Here is a 19,485-nt window from a genome sequence, read left to right as displayed (position 1 = left end):
GGCTGTCCTCATTAAAGGTCAGAGAGATTTTGACACACTTTTAAAAATTTGTGATGAATTTAAAGTTATTTCTTCAGCAAAAGTGAATTGGTCAAAAAGCATACTGTAGCCTTGCTGGTTGGGAGATGGGTGAATGGCAAACCTTGTTTGCCTGATGGATTATTTTGGAATAGGGGTGGGTTTAAATACCTGGGTGTTTTCTTAGGTGATGATGTTTTCATTCAGAAGAATTTTGAAGGGGTGGTTGAAAAAGTTAAAGGTCGTCTGGAGAAATGGAAATTTCTTTTTAATATTACTTCCTCCAGGGGGCGTTCTTATTAACAACCTGGTTGCATCTTCTCTCTGGCATCGGCTGGCTTGTGTGGACCCCCCATGAAACCTGCTGGCGACGATCCAGTCAATCCTGGTTGATTTTTTTCTGGGACAATCTACACTGGGTATCACAGAGTGTTTTATATCTGCCCAAGGAGGATGGTGGACATGGACTTATTCATTTACAGAGTCGAACTGCCGCTTTTCGTTTGCAATTTGTACAGCGTCTTCTCACAGGATCAGTGGACTCAAGCTGGAAAGCTGCAGCTTGTTGTATTTTACAAAATTTTGATGGGCTGGGGTTGGATAGACCTTTGTTTTGGTTGAATCCAAATAGAATGAATCTCAATTTGCTTCCTGTTTTTTTTATAAGAATCTGTTTAAAGTCTGGTCTTTCTTTATATCACAACGCACCCGACTGGCAACATCATTATTCTGGGTATTGAAAGAGCCTCTGATTTATGGTTCGGTGCTTGATGTGAGTCAAGAAATGTCCCTGGTACCTACTTCTAAGCTCATCAGCTCTGGAGTTACGACCTTTGGGGACTTAGTAGAGTTTGTTGGTCCTGATTTGAATAATAGTTGTACATTAGCACATCACTTAGGTGTGAGGTCCATTCGGATAGTTGATCAGCTACTTGGGAAATGGCGGTCTCTTCTAACTGGGGAGGAGATACAGGTAGCTACCTACATACTGATAGCTTAGTTTTTCTGGGCCCTATAGCTGCAACTGGTAAATCATTGTATAAACTGTGTGTTCTATCTCTAAATAAAAGGTCTCTGGACAAGAGGGTGGATACGAGGTTTTGCAGGTTGGAAATAACGTCAAACCACAATGGCGAGCTCTGTACAAGTCACCACTAAGGCCAAAAAATAGTGTGTTTCCGATAACCCGACCGATCGAGAATTTCCGCGTCAAAATTGCCGACCGTAAAGTTTTTATTACAAATTTCCCTCGATATTTTAGTGTAAGCGGCGTTAGTTTGTCATAATTTTTTGTTTCAACGCATTCAAGTTGTGAAAGAAACGATAAAAAGTAAAATGTTTCGCCACTTCTATCAGCCCTCCTGCATAAACATGGAAGCGCACTTGTATACTGAAAGAGGAAGGGAAAACTGAGCCGAGCCGCCATTTTGAATCCTCATTCAAGGCTGTAATGCAAATTGCTTCCTCTTCAGGATACAAGTGCACTTTCATGGCAGGGAAAAACACTACATTTTGCCGCCTATGTAGTCCCCTATTTATACAAGTAGGAATCATTCAGGATTCAGCCATGTTTTTGCTCGGTGTTTTTGCTCGACCCAAGTTCTACAGTAGGCTAGGCCAGGCCGTCTGCTTTTAATGGAAATAGCCTAGCCTAGGACATTATTTTCACGTTATTTCTTGATAAGGTGTTTTCATGTTATTACATGAAAATATCATGAAATAACGTGATAATTTCGTGTCATGAAATTACGTGATGTTATGTTATTACATGATAAATATATTGTAAAAACGTGATAACTTTGTTATCAATATCTTTTCACGTAATTACTTGATTCTAAGCCAATTTTTGAGTGTGGCAGCAATACGCTTCCGTAGATCATAACTCGAACTCTCGCGATATTTTTTTTATTTTTAGTTTTTTTTTATTCGTTTAAATATTTAAAACACTTTTATTTTATTATGATGTGTGGTATAAAGGATTCTGTGCCAAAATACTATTTTGTAAGATGTTTACTTGTGTTAATTTTTTCGAACAAAATAAAAAAAAATTAAGAAAAAAAAAAAACTTTTTCCTACCTACCGACCTTATTTTAGTATTTCATGTTACTGGAAACAGGGCGGCACGGTGGTGTAGTGGTTAGCGCTGTCGCCTCACAGCAAGAAGGTCCTGGGTTCGAGCCCCGGGGCCGGCGAGGGCCTTTCTGTGTGGAGTTTGCATGTTCTCCCCGTGTCCGCGTGGGTGTGCTCCGGTTTCCCCCACAGTCCAAAGACATGCAGGTTAGGTTAACTGGTGACTCTAAATTGACCGTAGGTGTGAATGTGAGTGTGAATGGTTGTCTGTGTCTATGTGTCAGCCCTGTGATGACCTGGCGACTTGTCCAGGGTGTACCCCGCCTTTCGCCCATAGTCAGCTGGGATAGGCTCCAGCTTGCCTGCGACCCTGTAGAAGGATAAAGCGGCTAGAGATAATGAGATGAGATGTTACTGGAAACACACTTTTTTTTTGGCCTAACTAAAAAAGCTGGGGATCTACAATGGCGTATTCTGCATGGTGCTATAGCAGTGAATGCTTTCATTTCTGTATTGAATCCAGGCGTGGCTCAAGGGTGCCCTTTTTGTTCTTTAAGGGAGACTGTATTCCATGCTTTTATGCACTGTCAGAGGTTAAGACCTCTATTTGCTATATTGCAGACACTTTTCTTGAAGTTCAACGAAAGATTTTCTTTGGAGATTTTCATTTTTGGTTTTAAGTACACTACCGTTCAAAAGTTTGGGGTCACTTTGAAATGTCCTTATTTTTGAAAGAAAAGCACTGTTCTTTTCAATGAAGATCACTTTAAACTAATCAGAAATCCACTCTATACATTGCTAATGTGGTAAATGACTATTCTAGCTGCAAATGTCTGGTTTTTGGTGCAATATCTCCATAGGTGTATAGAGGCCCATTTCCAGCAACTCTCACTCCAGTGTTCTAATGGTACAATGTGTTTGCTCATTGCCTCAGAAGGCTAATGGATGATTAGAAAACCCTTGTACAATCATGTTAGCACAGCTGAAAACAGTTTAGCTCTTTAGAGAAGCTATAAAACTGACCTTCCTTTGAGCAGATTGAGTTTCTGGAGCATCACATTTGTGGGGTCGATTAAATGCTCAAAACGGCCAGAAAAATGTCTTGACTATATTTTCTATTCATTTTACAACTTATGGTGGTAAATAAAAGTGTGACTTTTCATGGAAAATACTAAATTGTCTGGGTGACCCCAAACTTTTGAGCGGTAGTGTACGTACAAAAGTATCGCTTTAAATGTCAGCTCTTAAACTTTCTGCTTGGGCAAGCAAAGATGGCGATATATGTTAGTCGTAAAAGGAAAGTTGAACAGGATTTAAATGTTGATCTCTTGATGGTGTTTTCTACTCTTGTAAGATGTCGTATTTTGACTGATTTTTATTTTTATAAATCTATGAAGATGCTTGATGTATTTGAGGAAAGTTGGTGCTACAAAAGCATGATGTGTGCGGTTGAAAATGACAAGCTACAGATTGCACTTTTTTTTTTAAATAGACTTTTAACTTTTTTTCTTTTACATTTTGAATACAGTGCCAAGTTGATCTAGACAGTTTTTTTTAAGATTGTAATAAAGGGATCTTGAAAATTCAATTCTCTCTCTCTCTCTCTCTCTCTCTGACAGATGGGCGGTGTTCTGCGGTGATGGAGGTGTGTGAAGAAGTAGTCTGTCCCGATGACATGCAGTGTGTGAAGACAGACAACAGTAGAGGACCGTACGCCTGCCAGTGCCCGCCAGGGAAACTAGGAGTGTGTGCAGGTGTGTGTGTGTGTTCATTCATGTCTGTATGTGTGCATGTGTTCCTACTAATTGCTGTGTGTGTTTCTCATACAAAAGCCAACATACATACAGTTAGGTCCATATATATTTGGACACTGACACAAATTTTCTTTTTTTTACCTGTTTACTGAAACATATTCAAGTTATAGTTATATAATGGACATGGACATAAAGTCCAGACTTTCAGCTTTCATTTGAGGGTATCCACATTAAAATTGGATGAAGGGTTTAGGAGTTTCAGCTCCTTAACATGTGCCACCCTGTTTTTAAAGGGACCAAAAATAATTGGGCAATTGACTCAAAGGCTATTTCATGGGCAGGTGTGGGCAATTCCTTCGTTATGTCATTCTCAATTAAGCAGATAAAAGGCCTGGAGTTGATTTGAGGTGTGGTGTTTGCATTTGGAATATTTTGCTGTGAAGAAAATATGCGGTCAAAGGAGCTCTCCATGCAGGTGAAACAAGCCGTCCTTAAGCTGCGAAAACAGAAAAAAACCCATCCAAGAAATTGCTACAATATTAGGAGTGGCAAAATCTACAGTTTGGTACATCCTGAGAAAGAAAGAAAGCACTGGTGAACTCATCAATGCAAAAAGACCTGGACGCCCACAGAAGACAACAGTGGTGGATGATCACAGAATAATTTCCATGGTGAAGAGAAACCCCTTCACAACAGCCAACCAAGTGAACAACACTCTCCAGGAGGTAGGCATATCAATATCCAAATCTACCATAAAGAGAAGACTGCATGAAAGTAAATACAGAGGGTTCACTGCACGGTGCAAGCCACTCATAAGCCTCAAGAATAAAAAGGCTAGATTGGACTTTGCTAAAAAGCATCTAAAAAAGCCAGCACAGTTCTGGAAGAACATTCTTTGGACAGATGAAACCAAGATCAACCTCTACCAGAATGATGGAAAGAAAAAAGTATGGCGAAGGCGTGGTACAGCTCATGATCCAAAGCATACCACATCATCTGTAAAACACAGCGGAGGCAGTGTGATGGCTTGGGCATGCATGGCTGCCAGTGGCACTGGGTCACTAGTGTTTATTGATGATGTGACACAGGACAGAAGCAGCCGGATGAATTCTGAGGTATTCAGAGACATACTGTGTGCTCAAATCCAGGCAAACTGATTGGTCGGCATTTCATAATACAGATGGACAATGACCCAAAACAAAGCCAAAGCAACCCAGGAGTTTATTAAAGCAAAGAAGTGGAATATTCTTGAATGGCCAAGTCAGTCACGTGATCTCAACCCAATTGAGCATGTATTTCACTTGTTAAAGACTAAGCTTCAGACAGAAAGGCCCACAAACAAACAGCAACTGAAAACCGCTGCAGTAAAGGCCTGGCAGAGCATTAAAAAAGAGGAAACACAGCGTCTGCTGATGTCCATGAGTTCAAGACTTCAGGCAGTCATTGCCAACAAAGGGTTTTCGACCAAGTATTAGAAATGAACATTTTATTTACAGTTATTTAATTTCTCCAATTACTTTTGAGCCCCTGAAATGAAGGGATTGTGTTTAAAAATGCTTTAGTTCCTCACATTTGTATGCAATCATTTTGTTCAACCCACTGAATTAAAGCTGAAAGTCTGAACTTCAACTGCATCTGAATTGTTTTGTTCAAAATTCATTGTGGTAATGTACAGAACCAAAATTAGAAAAATGTTGCCTCTGTCCAAATATTTATGGACCTAACTGTAATTTGTAGATGACATCATAAAATATATGCAAATTCAAGTCAGTTTATATAAATTTATGCAAATCTTCTAGACATTTCTACAGCTGTATGTAAATGTACAAAGTAAGGGGTTTGAGAGGGGTGTTTAGTAAAAGTGTGTGTGTGTGTGTGTGTGTGTGTGTGTGTGTGTGTGTGTGTGTGTGTGTGTGTGCGCGCGCCCAGGTCACACCTCTCTGAGTTTCTACGGCAACAGTTATATAAAGTATCACGTGATTGACAGCTGGAAAAGCGATGAGGTGAAACTGCAGCTCCGCATCAGAACACTGCAGAGAAGCGGAGTGATTCTGTACACACATCCCACCCCCTGTGCCATGCTAAAGGTCCACTCAAACACACACACACACATACACACACACACACACACATGCAGAAACTTCGGTTAATATATTATATTTCCTAAATACTGTCTACTTGCTTTTTCACTTTAAGACCTGCCTGTGTGTGTGTGTGTGTGTGTGTGTGTGTGTGTGTGTGTGTGTGTGTGTGTGTGTGTGTGTGAGACAGATGGAGGACGGATGCCTCCAGTTACACCTGGGCTGCTCTGAAGGTGGTGGGGTCCTCGCCGTCACCAGCCGACCAATCAGTGATGGTCGTTGGCATCACGTGACCCTGGAGGTGGGTCAAAACTCCAGCAGCCTCTCAGTAGATGACTGGACACAGCAAGCCCCGCCTGCTTCACGTCTCCCCGGCCCCGATTGGTCCATCTCACTGGGGGCTCAGCTTAGCGACGGTTTCCAGGGCTGCCTGGACTCTTTGGCGCTCAACGATGACGAGCTGCCACTGCACAACAAACAGGCACCGGGAGCAACACACACTCGCCCACGCACACACACACATGTGGAGGTGACGGCGCTGGGCGAGGTGACACTCGGCTGCGTGCTCCACCATGATCCGTGTGCACGCCAACCCTGCGCCCACGGAGCCGCCTGCACCAACCTGCCCAATGGAGGTGCGTGCGTGTGTGTGTGTGTGTGTGTGTGTGTGTGTGTGTGTGTGTGTGTGTCTTTTACTTACCTGAAATATTTAGTATTGGAATAGTCATGAGCCTTCGTGAATATTACCCTTATCACAAAACTAAAGAAAATCCTGAAGCAGTGTTATAATGTAGCTCAGCTCCACTCCCAAATATCCTTTGATTCACTAGACACTAGATGCTCATTATACAGGATATATTATACAGGATGTTGTGATCACAGTGTGTTGTGCTGGTGCTCACTTTGAGGTCTTCAGTTAGAGACTAAAGCTCACTTTTTCCAGGCACAGTGTGTGTTAATTGTTTTCTTCCCTTCGCTGGTGTCAATCTCCGAACACAGCTCTGCACTGCACTACACTCCCAGTGAACTGGCTGACAGCTGTGATTATTATATCAGCTCCGAATATTCAGTGTGTGTGTGTGTGTGGGTGGGTGGGTGGGTGTGTATGTGAGTAATTAGTACATAATTACTCTGCAGTCATTTTCGGTGGGCAGCATTATTCTCCTGTTCAGCATATAATTAACGCACACCACTTGTCCAGCTGTGTGCGTGCGCGTGTGTGCGCGTGTGCGTGTGTGCGTGTTTGTGTGTGGAGGATTTTCTGTTAATTAGAGTGTCTGAACTCTCTCTCTCTGTCTCTCTCTCTCTCTCTCTCTCAGGTTTCTCATGCAATTGTGGTCCTCTGTATACTGGGTGGCGCTGTGAGACCGAGATTGGTGTGTGTGCACCGAACCCATGCCGTCATGCTGGTGTGTGCAAGCCCATCGGCAACGCATTCATCTGCAGCTGCAAGAGGGGATACACCGGCCTCACGTTAGTACACACACACACACACACACACGTTTCAAATTAATAATTAACTTTTTTGCATCCATGACAAAAATGGATAATAAATAAATAAAAATAGAAATATGAATTGCATGAAAATATGCAGACATGTATTAATACTGGGGTTAATTTGATATGAACAAAGCAGTAATGCTGTAATTATGGAGTATTGAAGATGTAATAATGATGTAAAGGCAGATCAGTATTACTGGTGTATTAGTGTTTAATTAAATGGTTATTAATGGTGTATTAGTGGTGTATTGTTTCAATTCATGGTGGATTAGTGGTGAACTAGAGTTTCATTAATGATTATTATTGGTTAGTAATGGTGTAATAGTGGTGTATTAATGGTATATTAGTGTTTTATTAATGGTGTATTAGTGGTTTATGAATTGTTTATTAATGTTGTATTAGTTGTGCATTGATTGTATATTAGTGATATATTAGTTGTGTACTGATGGTGCATTAATGGTATGTTAGTTGTTTATGAACAGTTTATTAGCGGTGTACTAGTGGTTTATGAATGGTTTATTAATGGTGTATTAGTTGTGTATTAGTCATGTAGTAATAGGGTATTAGAGGCTTATTAATAGTGTATTAGTTGTTTTTGGACGGTTTATTAATGGTGTATTAGTTATTTATGAACAGTTTATTAGTGGTGTATTAGTTGTTTATGAATGGTGTATTAGTGGTCTATTAGTCGTTAGTCATGTATTAATAGTGTATTAGTGGTGTATTAATGGTGTATTAGTTGTTTATGAACGGTTTCTTAGTGGTCTATTAGTTGTGCATTAGCTGTGTATTAGTCGTGTATTAATAGTGTATTAATGGTGTATTAGTTGTTTATGAACAGTTTATTAGTGGTGTATTAGTTGTATATAAATGGTGTGCTAGTGGTTAATTAGTGGTGTGTTGTGTATTAGTCGTGCATTAATAGTGTATTAGTGGTGTATTAATGGTGTATTAGTTGTTTATTAGTCATGTATTGATGGTGTATTAGTTGTTTACGAACTATTTATTAGTGGTCTATTAGTGGTGTATTAATGGTGTATTAGTGGTTTATTAGTGGTCTAGTAGTTGTTTATTAATGTGTATTAGTGGTTTATGAATAGATTATTATTGGGATATTAGTTGTGTATTAGTTGTGTATTAATAGTGTATTAGTGGTGTATTTATGGTGTATTAGTTGTTTATTAATGTGTATTAGTGGTTTATGAACGGATTATTATTGGGATATTAGTCGTGTATTAATAGGGTATGAGTGGTGTATTAGTTGTTTATGAATGGTTTATTAGTTGTGTATTAATACTGTATTAATGGTGTATTAGTAGTCTATTAGTTGTGTATTAATAGTGTATTAATGGTGTATTAGTGGTTTATTAGTGGTCTAATAGTTGTGTATTAATGTTTTTTTAATGGTGTATTAGTGGCGCATTTGTTGTGTATTAGTTGTGTATTAATAGTGTATTCATGGTGTATTAGTGGTTTATTAGTGGCGCATTTGCTGTGTATTAGTTGTGTATTAATAGTGTATTAATGGTGTATTAGTGGTTTATTAGTGGTGTATTAGTTCTGTATTAGTCATGCATTAAGAGTGTATTAGTGGTGTATTAATGGTGTATTAGTTGTGCATTAGTCATGTATTGATGGTGTATTAGTTGTTTATGAACTGTTTATTAGTGGTCTATTAGTTGTGTATTCATGGTATCCTAGCTGTGTATTAGTCATGTATTAATGGTATTTGCTGTGCATTAGTTGTGTATTAATGGTGTATTAGTTGTTTATGAATGGTTTATTAGTGGTGTATTAGTTGTGTATTAATGATGTATTAGTGGTTTATTAGTGGTGTATTAGTTGTGTATTAGTCATGTATTAATGGTGTATTAGTGGTTTGTTAGTGGTCTAATTTGTGTATTAGTCGTGTATTAATGTGTATTTGTGGTTTATGAATGGTTTAGTAGTGGTGTATTCGTTATGTATTAGTCATGTATTGATAGTGTATTAGTGGTGTAATAATGGTGAATGTGGTTTATGAACGTTTATTAGTGGTGTATTAGTTGTGTATTAATGATGTATTAGTGGTTTATTAGTGGTGTATTAGTTGTGTATTATTCGTGTATTAATGGTGCATTAGTGGTTTGTTAGTGGTCTATTAATTGTGTATTAGTCATGTATTAATGTGTATTCGTGGTTTATGAACTGTTTATTAGTGGTGTATTCGTTATGTATTAGTCATGTATTGATAGTGTATTAATGGTGTATTAATGGTGTATTAGTGGTTTATGAACGTTTATTAGTGGTGTATTAGTTGCGTATTAGTCGTGTATTAATGGTGTATTAGTGGTGTATTACTGGTGTATTAGTTGTTCATGAATGGTTTATTAATTGTGTCTTAGTTGTGGATTAGTTGTGTATTAATAGTGTATTAATGGTGTATTATTGGCGTATTAGTTGTTCATGAATGGTTTATTAATTGTGCATTAGTTGTGGATTAATGGTGCATTAGGTGTTTATGAATGGTTTATTAGTTGTGTATTAGTGGTGTATTAATGGTGTATTAGTGGTTTATGAATGGTTTATTAATGGTGTATTAGTTGTGTATTAATGGTGTATTAATTGTTTATGAATGGTTTATTAGTTGTGTATTAGTGGTGTATTAGTGGTTTATGAATGGTTTATTAATGGTGTATTAGTTGTATATTAATGGTGTATTAATTGTTTATGAATGGTTTATTAGTTGTGTATTAGTGGTGTATTAATGGTGTATTAGTGGTTTATGAATGGTTTATTAATGGTGTATTAGTTGTGGATTACTGGCGTATTAGTGGTGTATTAATCGTGTATTAGTTGTTCATGAATGGTTTATTAATTGTGTATTAGTTGTGTATTAATGGTGTATTAGTTTATGAATGGTTTATTAATGGTGTATTAATTGTTTATGAACGGTTTATTAGTTGTGTATTAGTGGTGTATTAATGGTGTATTAGTGGTTTATGAATGGTTTATTAATGGTGTTTTAGTTGTGGATTAATGGTGTATTAGTGGTGTATTATTGGCGTATTAGTTGTTTATGAATGGTTTATTAGTTGTGGATTAGTTGTGGATTAATGGTGTATTAGTTGTTCATGAATGGTTTATTAATTGTGTATTAGTTGTGTATTAATGGTGTATTAGTTGTTTATGAATGGTTTATTAGTGGTGTATTAGTTGTGTATTAATGATGTATTAGTGGTTTATTAGTGGTGTATTAGTTGTGTATTAGTCATGTATTAATGGTGTATTAGTGGTTTGTTAGTGGTCTAATTTGTGTATTAGTCGTGTATTAATGTGTATTTGTGGTTTATGAATGGTTTAGTAGTGGTGTATTCGTTATGTATTAGTCATGTATTGATAGTGTATTAGTGGTGTAATAATTGTGTATTAGTGGTTTATGAACGTTTATTAGTGGTGTATTAGTTGTGTATTAATGATGTATTAGTGGTTTATTAGTGGTGTATTAGTTGTGTATTAGTGGTGTATTAATGGTGTACTAGTGGTTTATGAATGGTTTATTAATGGTGTTTTAGTTGTGTATTAATGGTGTGTTAGTGGTGTATTATTGGCGTATTAGTTGTTTATGAATGGTTTATTAGTTGTGTATTAGTGGTGTATTAATGGTGTATTAGTGGTTTATGAATGGTTTATTAATGGTGTATTAGTTGTGGATTACTGGCGTATTAGTTGTGTATTAATGGTGTATTAGTTTATGAATGGTTTATTAATGGTGTATTAATTGTTTATGAATGGTTTATTAGTTGTGTATTAGTGGTGTATTAATGGTGTATTAGTGATTTATGAATGGTTTATTAATGGTGTTTTAGTTGTGGATTAATGGTGTATTAGTGGTGTATTATTGGCGTATTAGTTGTTTATGAATGGTTTATTAGTTGTGGATTAGTTGTGGATTAATGGTGTATTAGTTGTTTATGAATGGTTTATTAATGGTGTGTTAGTGGTGTATTAGTGGCGTATTAGTTGTTTATGAATGGTTTATTAGTTGTGTATTAGTGGTGTATTAATGATGTATTAGTGGTTTATGAATGGTTTATTAGTTGTGGATTAATGGTGTATTAGTGGTGTATTATTGGCGTATTAGTTGTTTATGAATGGTTTATTAGTTGTGGATTAGTTGTGGATTAATGGTGTATTAGTTGTTTATGAATGGTTTATTAATGGTGTGTTAGTGGTGTATTAGTGGCGTATTAGTTGTTTATGAATGGTTTATTAGTTGTGTATTAGTGGTGTATTAATGATGTATTAGTGGTTTATGAATGGTTTATTAATGGTGTATTAGTTGTGGATTAATGGTGTATTAGTTGTTTATGAATGGTTTATTAATGGTGTGTTAGTGGTGTATTAGTGGCGTATTAGTTGTTTATGAATGGTTTATTAGTTGTGTATTAGTGGTGTATTAATGATCTATTAGTGGTTTATGAATGGTTTATTAGTTGTGGATTAATGGTGTGTTAGTTGTTTATGAATGGTTTATTAGTTGTGGATTAGTTGTGGATTAATGGTGTATTAGTTGTTTATGAATGGTTTATTAATGGTGTGTTAGTGGTGTATTAGTGGCGTATTAGTTGTTTATGAATGGTTTATTAGTTGTGTATTAGTGGTGTATTAATGATGTATTAGTGGTTTATGAATGGTTTATTAATGGTGTATTAGTTGTTTATGAATGGTTTATTAATGGTGTGTTAGTGGTGTATTAGTGGCGTATTAGTTGTTTATGAATGGTTTATTAGTTGTGTATTAGTGGTGTATTAATGATCTATTAGTGGTTTATGAATGGTTTATTAGTTGTGGATTAATGGTGTGTTAGTTGTTTATGAATGGTTTATTAGTTGTGGATTAGTTGTGGATTAATGGTGTATTAGTTGTTTATGAATGGTTTATTAATGGTGTGTTAGTGGTGTATTAGTGGCGTATTAGTTGTTTATGAATGGTTTATTAGTTGTGTATTAGTGGTGTATTAATGATGTATTAGTGGTTTATGAATGGTTTATTAATGGTGTGTTAGTTGTTTATGAATGGTTTATTAGTTGTGGATTAGTTGTGGATTAATGGTGTATTAGTTGTTTATGAATGGTTTATTAATGGTGTGTTAGTGGTGTATTAGTGGCGTATTAGTTGTTTATGAATGGTTTATTAGTTGTGTATTAGTGGTGTATTAATGATCTATTAGTGGTTTATGAATGGTTTATTAGTTGTGGATTAATGGTGTGTTAGTTGTTTATGAATGGTTTATTAGTTGTGTATTAGTGGTGTGTTAATGGTGTATTGGTTGTATATTTTTTTTAAACCTTTATTTATCACATGCACACTTCAAGCACAGTGAAATTTATCCTCTGCATTTAACCCATCTGAAGCAGCAAACACACACACACACACACACACACACACATACACACACCCAGAGCAGTGGGCAGCCACACTAGAGCGCCCGGAGAGCAGTTAGGGGTCAGGTACCTTGCTCAAGGGCACTTCAGCCCAAGGCCGCCCCATGTTAGCCTAACCTGCATGTCTTTGGACTGTGGGGGAAACCGGAGCACCCGGAGGAAACCCATGCGGACACGGGGAGAACATGCAAACTCCACACACTCCTCGCCGGCCACGGGGCTCGAACCCAGGACCTTCTTGCTGTGAGGCGACTGCGCTAACCACTACACCACCGTGCCGCCCAGAACCGTGTTAATGGTTTGTTAGTGGTGTGTTAATGTTGTATTGATGGTGTTATGTCGTATGAATGGTTATTAATGGTGTATTATAGTGTATTACTGGTGTTTTAGTGGTGTATTAGTTGTGGATTACTTCTATTAATGGTGTATCATTGGTGTATTAGTGGTTTATTAATGCTGTATTTGAGGTGTATTATTGAAGGTGATGGTGTTAGTAGTGTTGTATTAATGGTGGTGTTAGTCCTGGTGTTAATGGTGTGTTAATGGTGTTTTGCTCCAAACGTTTCTGAATTACTCAGTGAAACGAAGTGTGATCAGTTCCTGTAAACACTGAGGGTTATGCAACACACACTGTCACCATGAGAGGGAGCCATTGATCTCTATAGTCCTCTCATCCTATCCTTACTCCCCTCCTCTCTTCTCTTCTCATCCAGTCGTTCCTAATCTCTCTCTCTCTCTCTCTCTCTCTCTGTTTCTCTGTCTCTCTCTCTCTCTCTCTGTCTCAATCTGTCATCTTTCTCTCCAACTCATTGTTTCTTTTGATTCATTACTAACACACACACGCGCACACACACGCACACATGCACACACATCAGATTAAACCATTAAGTCTAGTCTTTTACTCATATTGGATTTAGTTGCCAGTCCCCTCTATCACTGACACACACAACCCGATTTAATTAAAGTGCTCGTACACACACACACACACACACACACACACACACACACACACACACATGATCTTGGAGCTGTGTGATGTGCTTTGAAGAATAAATATGTAGCAGCACAGTTGAGAGCAGTGAAAAATGAATGTGGCAGGTGGAAGAAATCAAATTTGTACGCTCTCTTGCATAAGACCGAGTGTGTGTGTGTGTGTGTCTTAAAGTAGTTTTTTTATGTTTATTTAATAACAGTGTTTCAATCTAATCAATGTACTTCATCAAAATGCACATGATTGAGTATTTGTGCACTTGCTACAGGTGTGAGGAGGATGTAAACGAGTGTGAACGTGGTGAGCGCTGTGAGGGCGGAGCCTCCTGTGTCAACACTTTTGGCTCATTCTACTGCAACTGCACCACGCCAGGCTTTGTGGGTGGAGCCTGTGCCGTCCGTCCTGTCCTGGTCCCTGATATGCGCTCTGGCCCCGCCTACTTTGGGCGGGAGGAGCTTATCGGCGTGGCGGTGGTGCTGTTCCTGATCATGGCACTTGTGTTTCTGTTCGTGGCCTTCAGGAAGAAAGTGTTCCAGAAGAGCTACTCACGCAACGACCTATCACTCGTCCAGGACCCGGCCACTGCTGCACTGCTGCACAAAGCCAACGGACACTTTCCACCCCTGCAGTGTGGCACCGGGGACCCCATCAGCCTCTACACTGAGGGTGGGCGGAGTTTATTGTCTGGAGAACCTATCACTCTTTACACTGAGAGTGGGCGGAGCTTATCAGGGCCACCCCAGGTCCCGGTGAGACCGATGGCGTATACACCATGCTTCGGGACTTTGGAAAAAAGGGGTGGGGACAGAAAGGCAGATCTGACTGAGATGAGCACATTCAGACAGGGGGCGGAGTCACCGAGAGTGGTGGGCAGTATGACACGGAGGGGTGTGGCCGTGTGCAGTGTAGCACCCAACCGATCGGAGTGTGACTCGCCAAGCAACAAAAGAAGCTGGGAAGATGACGATGGTGAGAGAAACCGGATTGATTGCGCATGCGTGTGTGTGTGTGTGTGTGTGTGTGTGTGTGTGTGTGTGCTTCCTGACTTCTTAATTATGGCAAATCAGCATCTGAGAATCTCAGAACTGCAGTGATTTCTCTCAGCTGTCCTATTTTCAACCAGAAGGTAGCTCCCGAGTCTTTATCCTGACAGAGCAACTGCCCCCTTTAAAACACAGCTGCCCTCTAAGCTCCATATGTGGACTAATCCGAGGGAAACGTGTCCTCTTCATCCAACCAGAACCGTGAAGCTTTCAACAAATGTTGCAGGAACGTAGCATTCCTTACACTTCTTTTGCTCACTAGGGGTCCAAGCACCAGATCATCTTATCTCCTAAACAAGGGTTTCTGCACCCAGGGACCAATTTAACCCTTTAAACTCTGCACAAATTCCCCCGCCATCCTGATTTACTTTTAAAACACCGTCCAAAATGTTCATGCAATACTTTTGAAATATCAAACAAAAACGACAAATCAAAATACAAAAAAAGAAAAAAAAGTCAATTTTTTTAGACTGGCAAACAAATTATTCGTGTAATCGTGCAAAATATCAGTCTATTACTCTTCAGAAACCTTTTATTTTTGTTCCGCGTCTTTCTCAGTTTTGTTTGACGTAATTTATTTTGGTTGCGATTCCAGCTTTCTCGTTTGCGCTCCCTGACTTTTTGCTTGCAGTTTTGGCACAAACTTCACGTGTGGGTGGGCTGTCCAGGAACGCATTCCCATTGGCTAACTTGTGTTTGACTGACAGCTCCGCTCGGCGGACTGTTTGCCGAGTGACCGATCCATTGACGGTAAACAAGGATGGAGTGGACTTCAGTGGCGACTATGATATTGAATTTACACTTTGTTGAATTAATTCAATATCATAGTCGCCACTGAAGTCCACTCGATCCTTGTTTACCGTCAATGGATCGGTCACTCGTCAAACAGTCCGCCAGAATCCGAGTAGGGAATGGCTGAGCGGAGCTGTGAGTCAAACACAAGTTAGCCAATGGGAATGCATTCCTGGACAGCCCGCCCACATGTGAAGTTTGTGCCAAAACTGCAAGCAAAAAGTCAGGGAGCGCAAACGAGAAAGCTGGAATCGCAACCAAAATAAATTACGTCAAACAAAACTGAGAAAGACGCGGAACAAAAATAAAAGGTTTCTGAAGAGTAATAGACTGATATTTTGCACGATTACACGAATAATTTGTTTGCCAGTCTAAAAAATTGCCTTTTTTTTCTTTTTTTGTATTTTGATTTGTCGTTTTTGTTCGATATTTCAAAAGTATTGTATGAACATTTTGGCACAAAATTGATTCCATAGTAGGGTGGTTCATAAAATTGACTTTCACCAAATTTTGCCAGATCGCTTTTTGCCTTGTTCCAATTGATATTCTAAGCATCTGTACCAAAAATGTAGTCAATTGCTGCACATTTAGGGGTGGCACACTTTTTCACAATTTTGAAATTGTTAACGTTTTTTTTCTATTTTCGAGGCCCAGACAAGTCTGACATTGAAGCAGAAACAATCAGTGAGGAAAGTTACCAACTTCGTCTGTTTCATCTACATAATGTATTGGCATGAGGCTTCCCTTGCAACCCATGCTCCAAAGAATGATTTGGACTCGATCCAGAGTTTGCATCTATATCCGGATAAAAGCATTGCAGATGCCGCACTGAAGAGCTTTGCACGACATTTGTGGTATCTGTCAGAAGATCTCGTCGTCCTAGCATTATTTGATGCTCGCATTGATGCTGAAGAAAAGGAGGCAATGCTGAGAAATCTTGAAAGACGCCCTGGGAAGATGCTCAAAAGACTTGATGCCAATTCTTTCTTCCGCAAGAACAGTACAACTACCATCTCTAGCCTCGTCACTCGCCGCTCTATCCACTTCTTTGAAGTTCTCACTGAAGGCCAAATTAACAGCACAAGTAACCCTGATGATGTGAGGTCCGTTCTCACAGATGAGAATCTGTGACAAAAAGTTCATGCCTTGAAGGTCATCAATGACAGTGCAGAGAGAGGCATTGCCCTTATTAAACGCTGTCAACAATCTGTGCGAAATGAAGACCAAAAGCAGTTTTTGCTCCGCATTGTGCAAGGACACAGAGACAAAGTATCAAAGAGAACAAGGTCATCATACATGGAATATAGTGTTTGAACTGTTCTAATGTTCTAATATACAGTGGGGCAAAAAAGTATTTAGTCAGTCACCAATTGTACAAGTTCTCCCACTTAAAAAGATGAGAGAGGCCTGTAATTTTCATCATAGGTACACTTCAACTATGAGAGACAGAATGGGGGAAACAATCCAGGAAATCACATTGTCTGATTTTTAAAGAATTTATTTGCAAATTATGGTGGAAAATAAGTATTTGGTCAATCACAAAAGTTCATCTCAATACTTTGTTATATACCCTTTGTTGGCAATGACAGAGGTCAAACGTTTTCTGTAAGTCTTCACAAGGTTTTCACACACTGTTGCTGGTATTTTGGCCCATTCCTCCATGCAGATCTCCTCTAGAGCAGTGATGTTTTGGGGCTGTCGCTGGGCAACACGGACTTTCAACTCCCTCCAAAGATTTTCTGTGGGGTTGAGATCTGGAGACTGGCTAGGCCACTCCAGGACCTTGAAATGCTTCTTACGAAGCCACTCCTTCGTTGCCCGGGCGGTGTGTTTGGGATCATTGTCATGCTGAAAGACCCAGCCACGTTTCATCTTCAATGCCCTTGCTGATGGAAGGATGTTTTCACTCAAAATCTCACAATACATGGCCCCATTCATTCTTTCCTTTACACGGATCAGTCGTCCTGGTCCCTTTGCAGAAAAACAGCCCCAAAGCATGATGTTTCCACCCCCATGCTTCACAGTAGCTATGGCATTCTTTCTCCTCCAAACACGACAAGTTGAGTTTTTACCAAAAAGTTCTATTTTGGTTTCATCTGACCATATGACATTCTCCCAATCCTCTTCTGGATCATCCAAATGCTCTCTAGCAAATTTCAGACGGGCCTGGACATGTACTGGCTTAAGCAGGGGGACACGTCTGGCACTGCAGGATTTGAGTCCCTGGCGGCATAGTGTGTTACTGATGGTAGCCTTTGTTACTTTGGTCCCAGCTCTCTGCAGGTCATTCACTAGGTCCCCCCGTGTGGTTCTGGGATTTTTGCTCACCGTTCTTGTGATCATTTTGACCCCACGGGGTGAGATCTTGCATGGAGCCCCAGATCGAGGGAGATTATCAGTGGTCTTGTATGTCTTCCATTTTCTAATAATTGCTCCCACAGTTGATTTCTTCAACACCAAGCTGCTTACCTATTGCAGATTCAGTCTTCCCAGCCTGGTGCAGGTCTACAATTTTGTTTCTGGTGTCCTTTGACAGCTCTTTGGTCTTGGCCATAGTGGAGTTTGGAGTGTGACTGTTTGAGGTTGTGGACAGGTGTCTTTTATACTGATAACGAGTTCAAACAGGTGCCATTAATACAGGTAACGAGTGGAGGACAGAGGAGCCTCTTAAAGAAGAAGTTACAGGTCTGTGAGAGCCAGAAATCTTGCTTGTTTGTAGGTGACCAAATACTTATTTTACCGAGGAATTTACCAATTAATTCATTAAAAATCCTACAATGTGATTTCCTGGATTCTTTCCCCCCATTCTGTCTCTCATAGTTGAAGTGTACCTATGATGAAAATTACAGGCCTCTCTCATCTTTTTAAGTGGGAGAACTTGCACACTTGGTGGCTGACTAAATACTTTTTTGCCCCACTGTATGTAGCGTAAGTACAGGGAGATTGGGAGAGATTATTATTGAGCACACTTATCAAGCATTCTGCATTGTTCATTTTTGTAATGTTCAAGTTTCTGTTTCTGCTAAAGTTATGCATTCTTATGTAGAACATTAAAAATTGTGAAAAAGTGTGCCACCCTTTACTAGCATCCTATTGGCTCAATTTTTGGTACAGATGTTTACAATGTCAATAGGAACAACGCAAAATGCGATCTGGCAAAACTTAGAAAACTTTTACTTATACCATCATATTGTGAACCACCCTACCGTGCAGCACGGACCCCTCACTGTACTTCATGGACTTCACTGTGAGAAATAACGTCCTAAACCACGTGTCTTACAGTCAAACAGAACAAAAAGAGCCTCAATAACAGCGACGCTCCACCCGCTTTGATTATGGAGTTGAAAATAGGAGAGACAAAAATGGTTTCTCAGGTATCGAGAAGAAATTGTTTCCTGTATGATGTCACTCATATACACCGGGTGATCTGAGGACAATGGCTGCGTTTCACGCTGCTTATATTCCCTTTTATGTCTCAGGCATGTTATTATGTTTAGTGAAAAAGCCCAGTTGGGGCGGTTAGTGCACGTGGTGAAGGAGAGCGACTGATGATTGGGTTGGCAGCCGCTGTCCATGCGCAGGAAGAACAGCCGTCATGAGATTCAGCCGAGTGATGATTTAATAATAATTAGGTGTGAGCTGTAATCCGCTGGTGAGTAAAGCGCTGCTCGGAACCCGTGAATCACTGTTTGGATCAAAAGTTTATACTTTCCAACCTTTATTCACACTGAAGGAATGATCCTGAATTTCTCTTTCTTCTTTGTTCTTTCCTTCTTTCATGGTGACTTTCTTTCTTTCTTTCTTTCTTTC

At 39.3% G+C, this 19,485-nt stretch overlaps 1 protein-coding gene across 4 annotated transcripts in view; it reads left to right on the top strand.

The window, feature by feature from the left end:
* fat3a (FAT atypical cadherin 3a) overlaps positions 1 to 19,485 on the top strand; it is a 200,281-nt gene that overhangs the window by 145,962 nt on the left and 34,834 nt on the right. For 2 of the 4 annotated variants that reach the window (XM_060943365.1, XM_060943364.1), the window contains 6 exons: positions 3,708 to 3,842; positions 5,772 to 5,929; positions 6,114 to 6,558; positions 7,243 to 7,396; positions 14,109 to 14,510; positions 14,565 to 14,809. In XM_060943365.1, the coding sequence (XP_060799348.1) occupies positions 3,708 to 3,842; positions 5,772 to 5,929; positions 6,114 to 6,558; positions 7,243 to 7,396; positions 14,109 to 14,510; positions 14,565 to 14,809 (1,539 nt within the window). Of the gene's footprint in view, positions 1 to 3,707; positions 3,843 to 5,771; positions 5,930 to 6,113; positions 6,559 to 7,242; positions 7,397 to 14,108; positions 14,810 to 19,485 lie in introns of all 4 variants that reach the window. The other 2 variants (XM_060943363.1, XM_060943362.1) reach the window with 1 other exon arrangement.

Source organism: Neoarius graeffei, chromosome 16 (assembly GCF_027579695.1).
Source record: "Neoarius graeffei isolate fNeoGra1 chromosome 16, fNeoGra1.pri, whole genome shotgun sequence".
NCBI lineage: Eukaryota > Metazoa > Chordata > Actinopteri > Siluriformes > Ariidae > Neoarius > Neoarius graeffei.
This window is presented reverse-complemented; position numbering and strand designations above follow the sequence as displayed.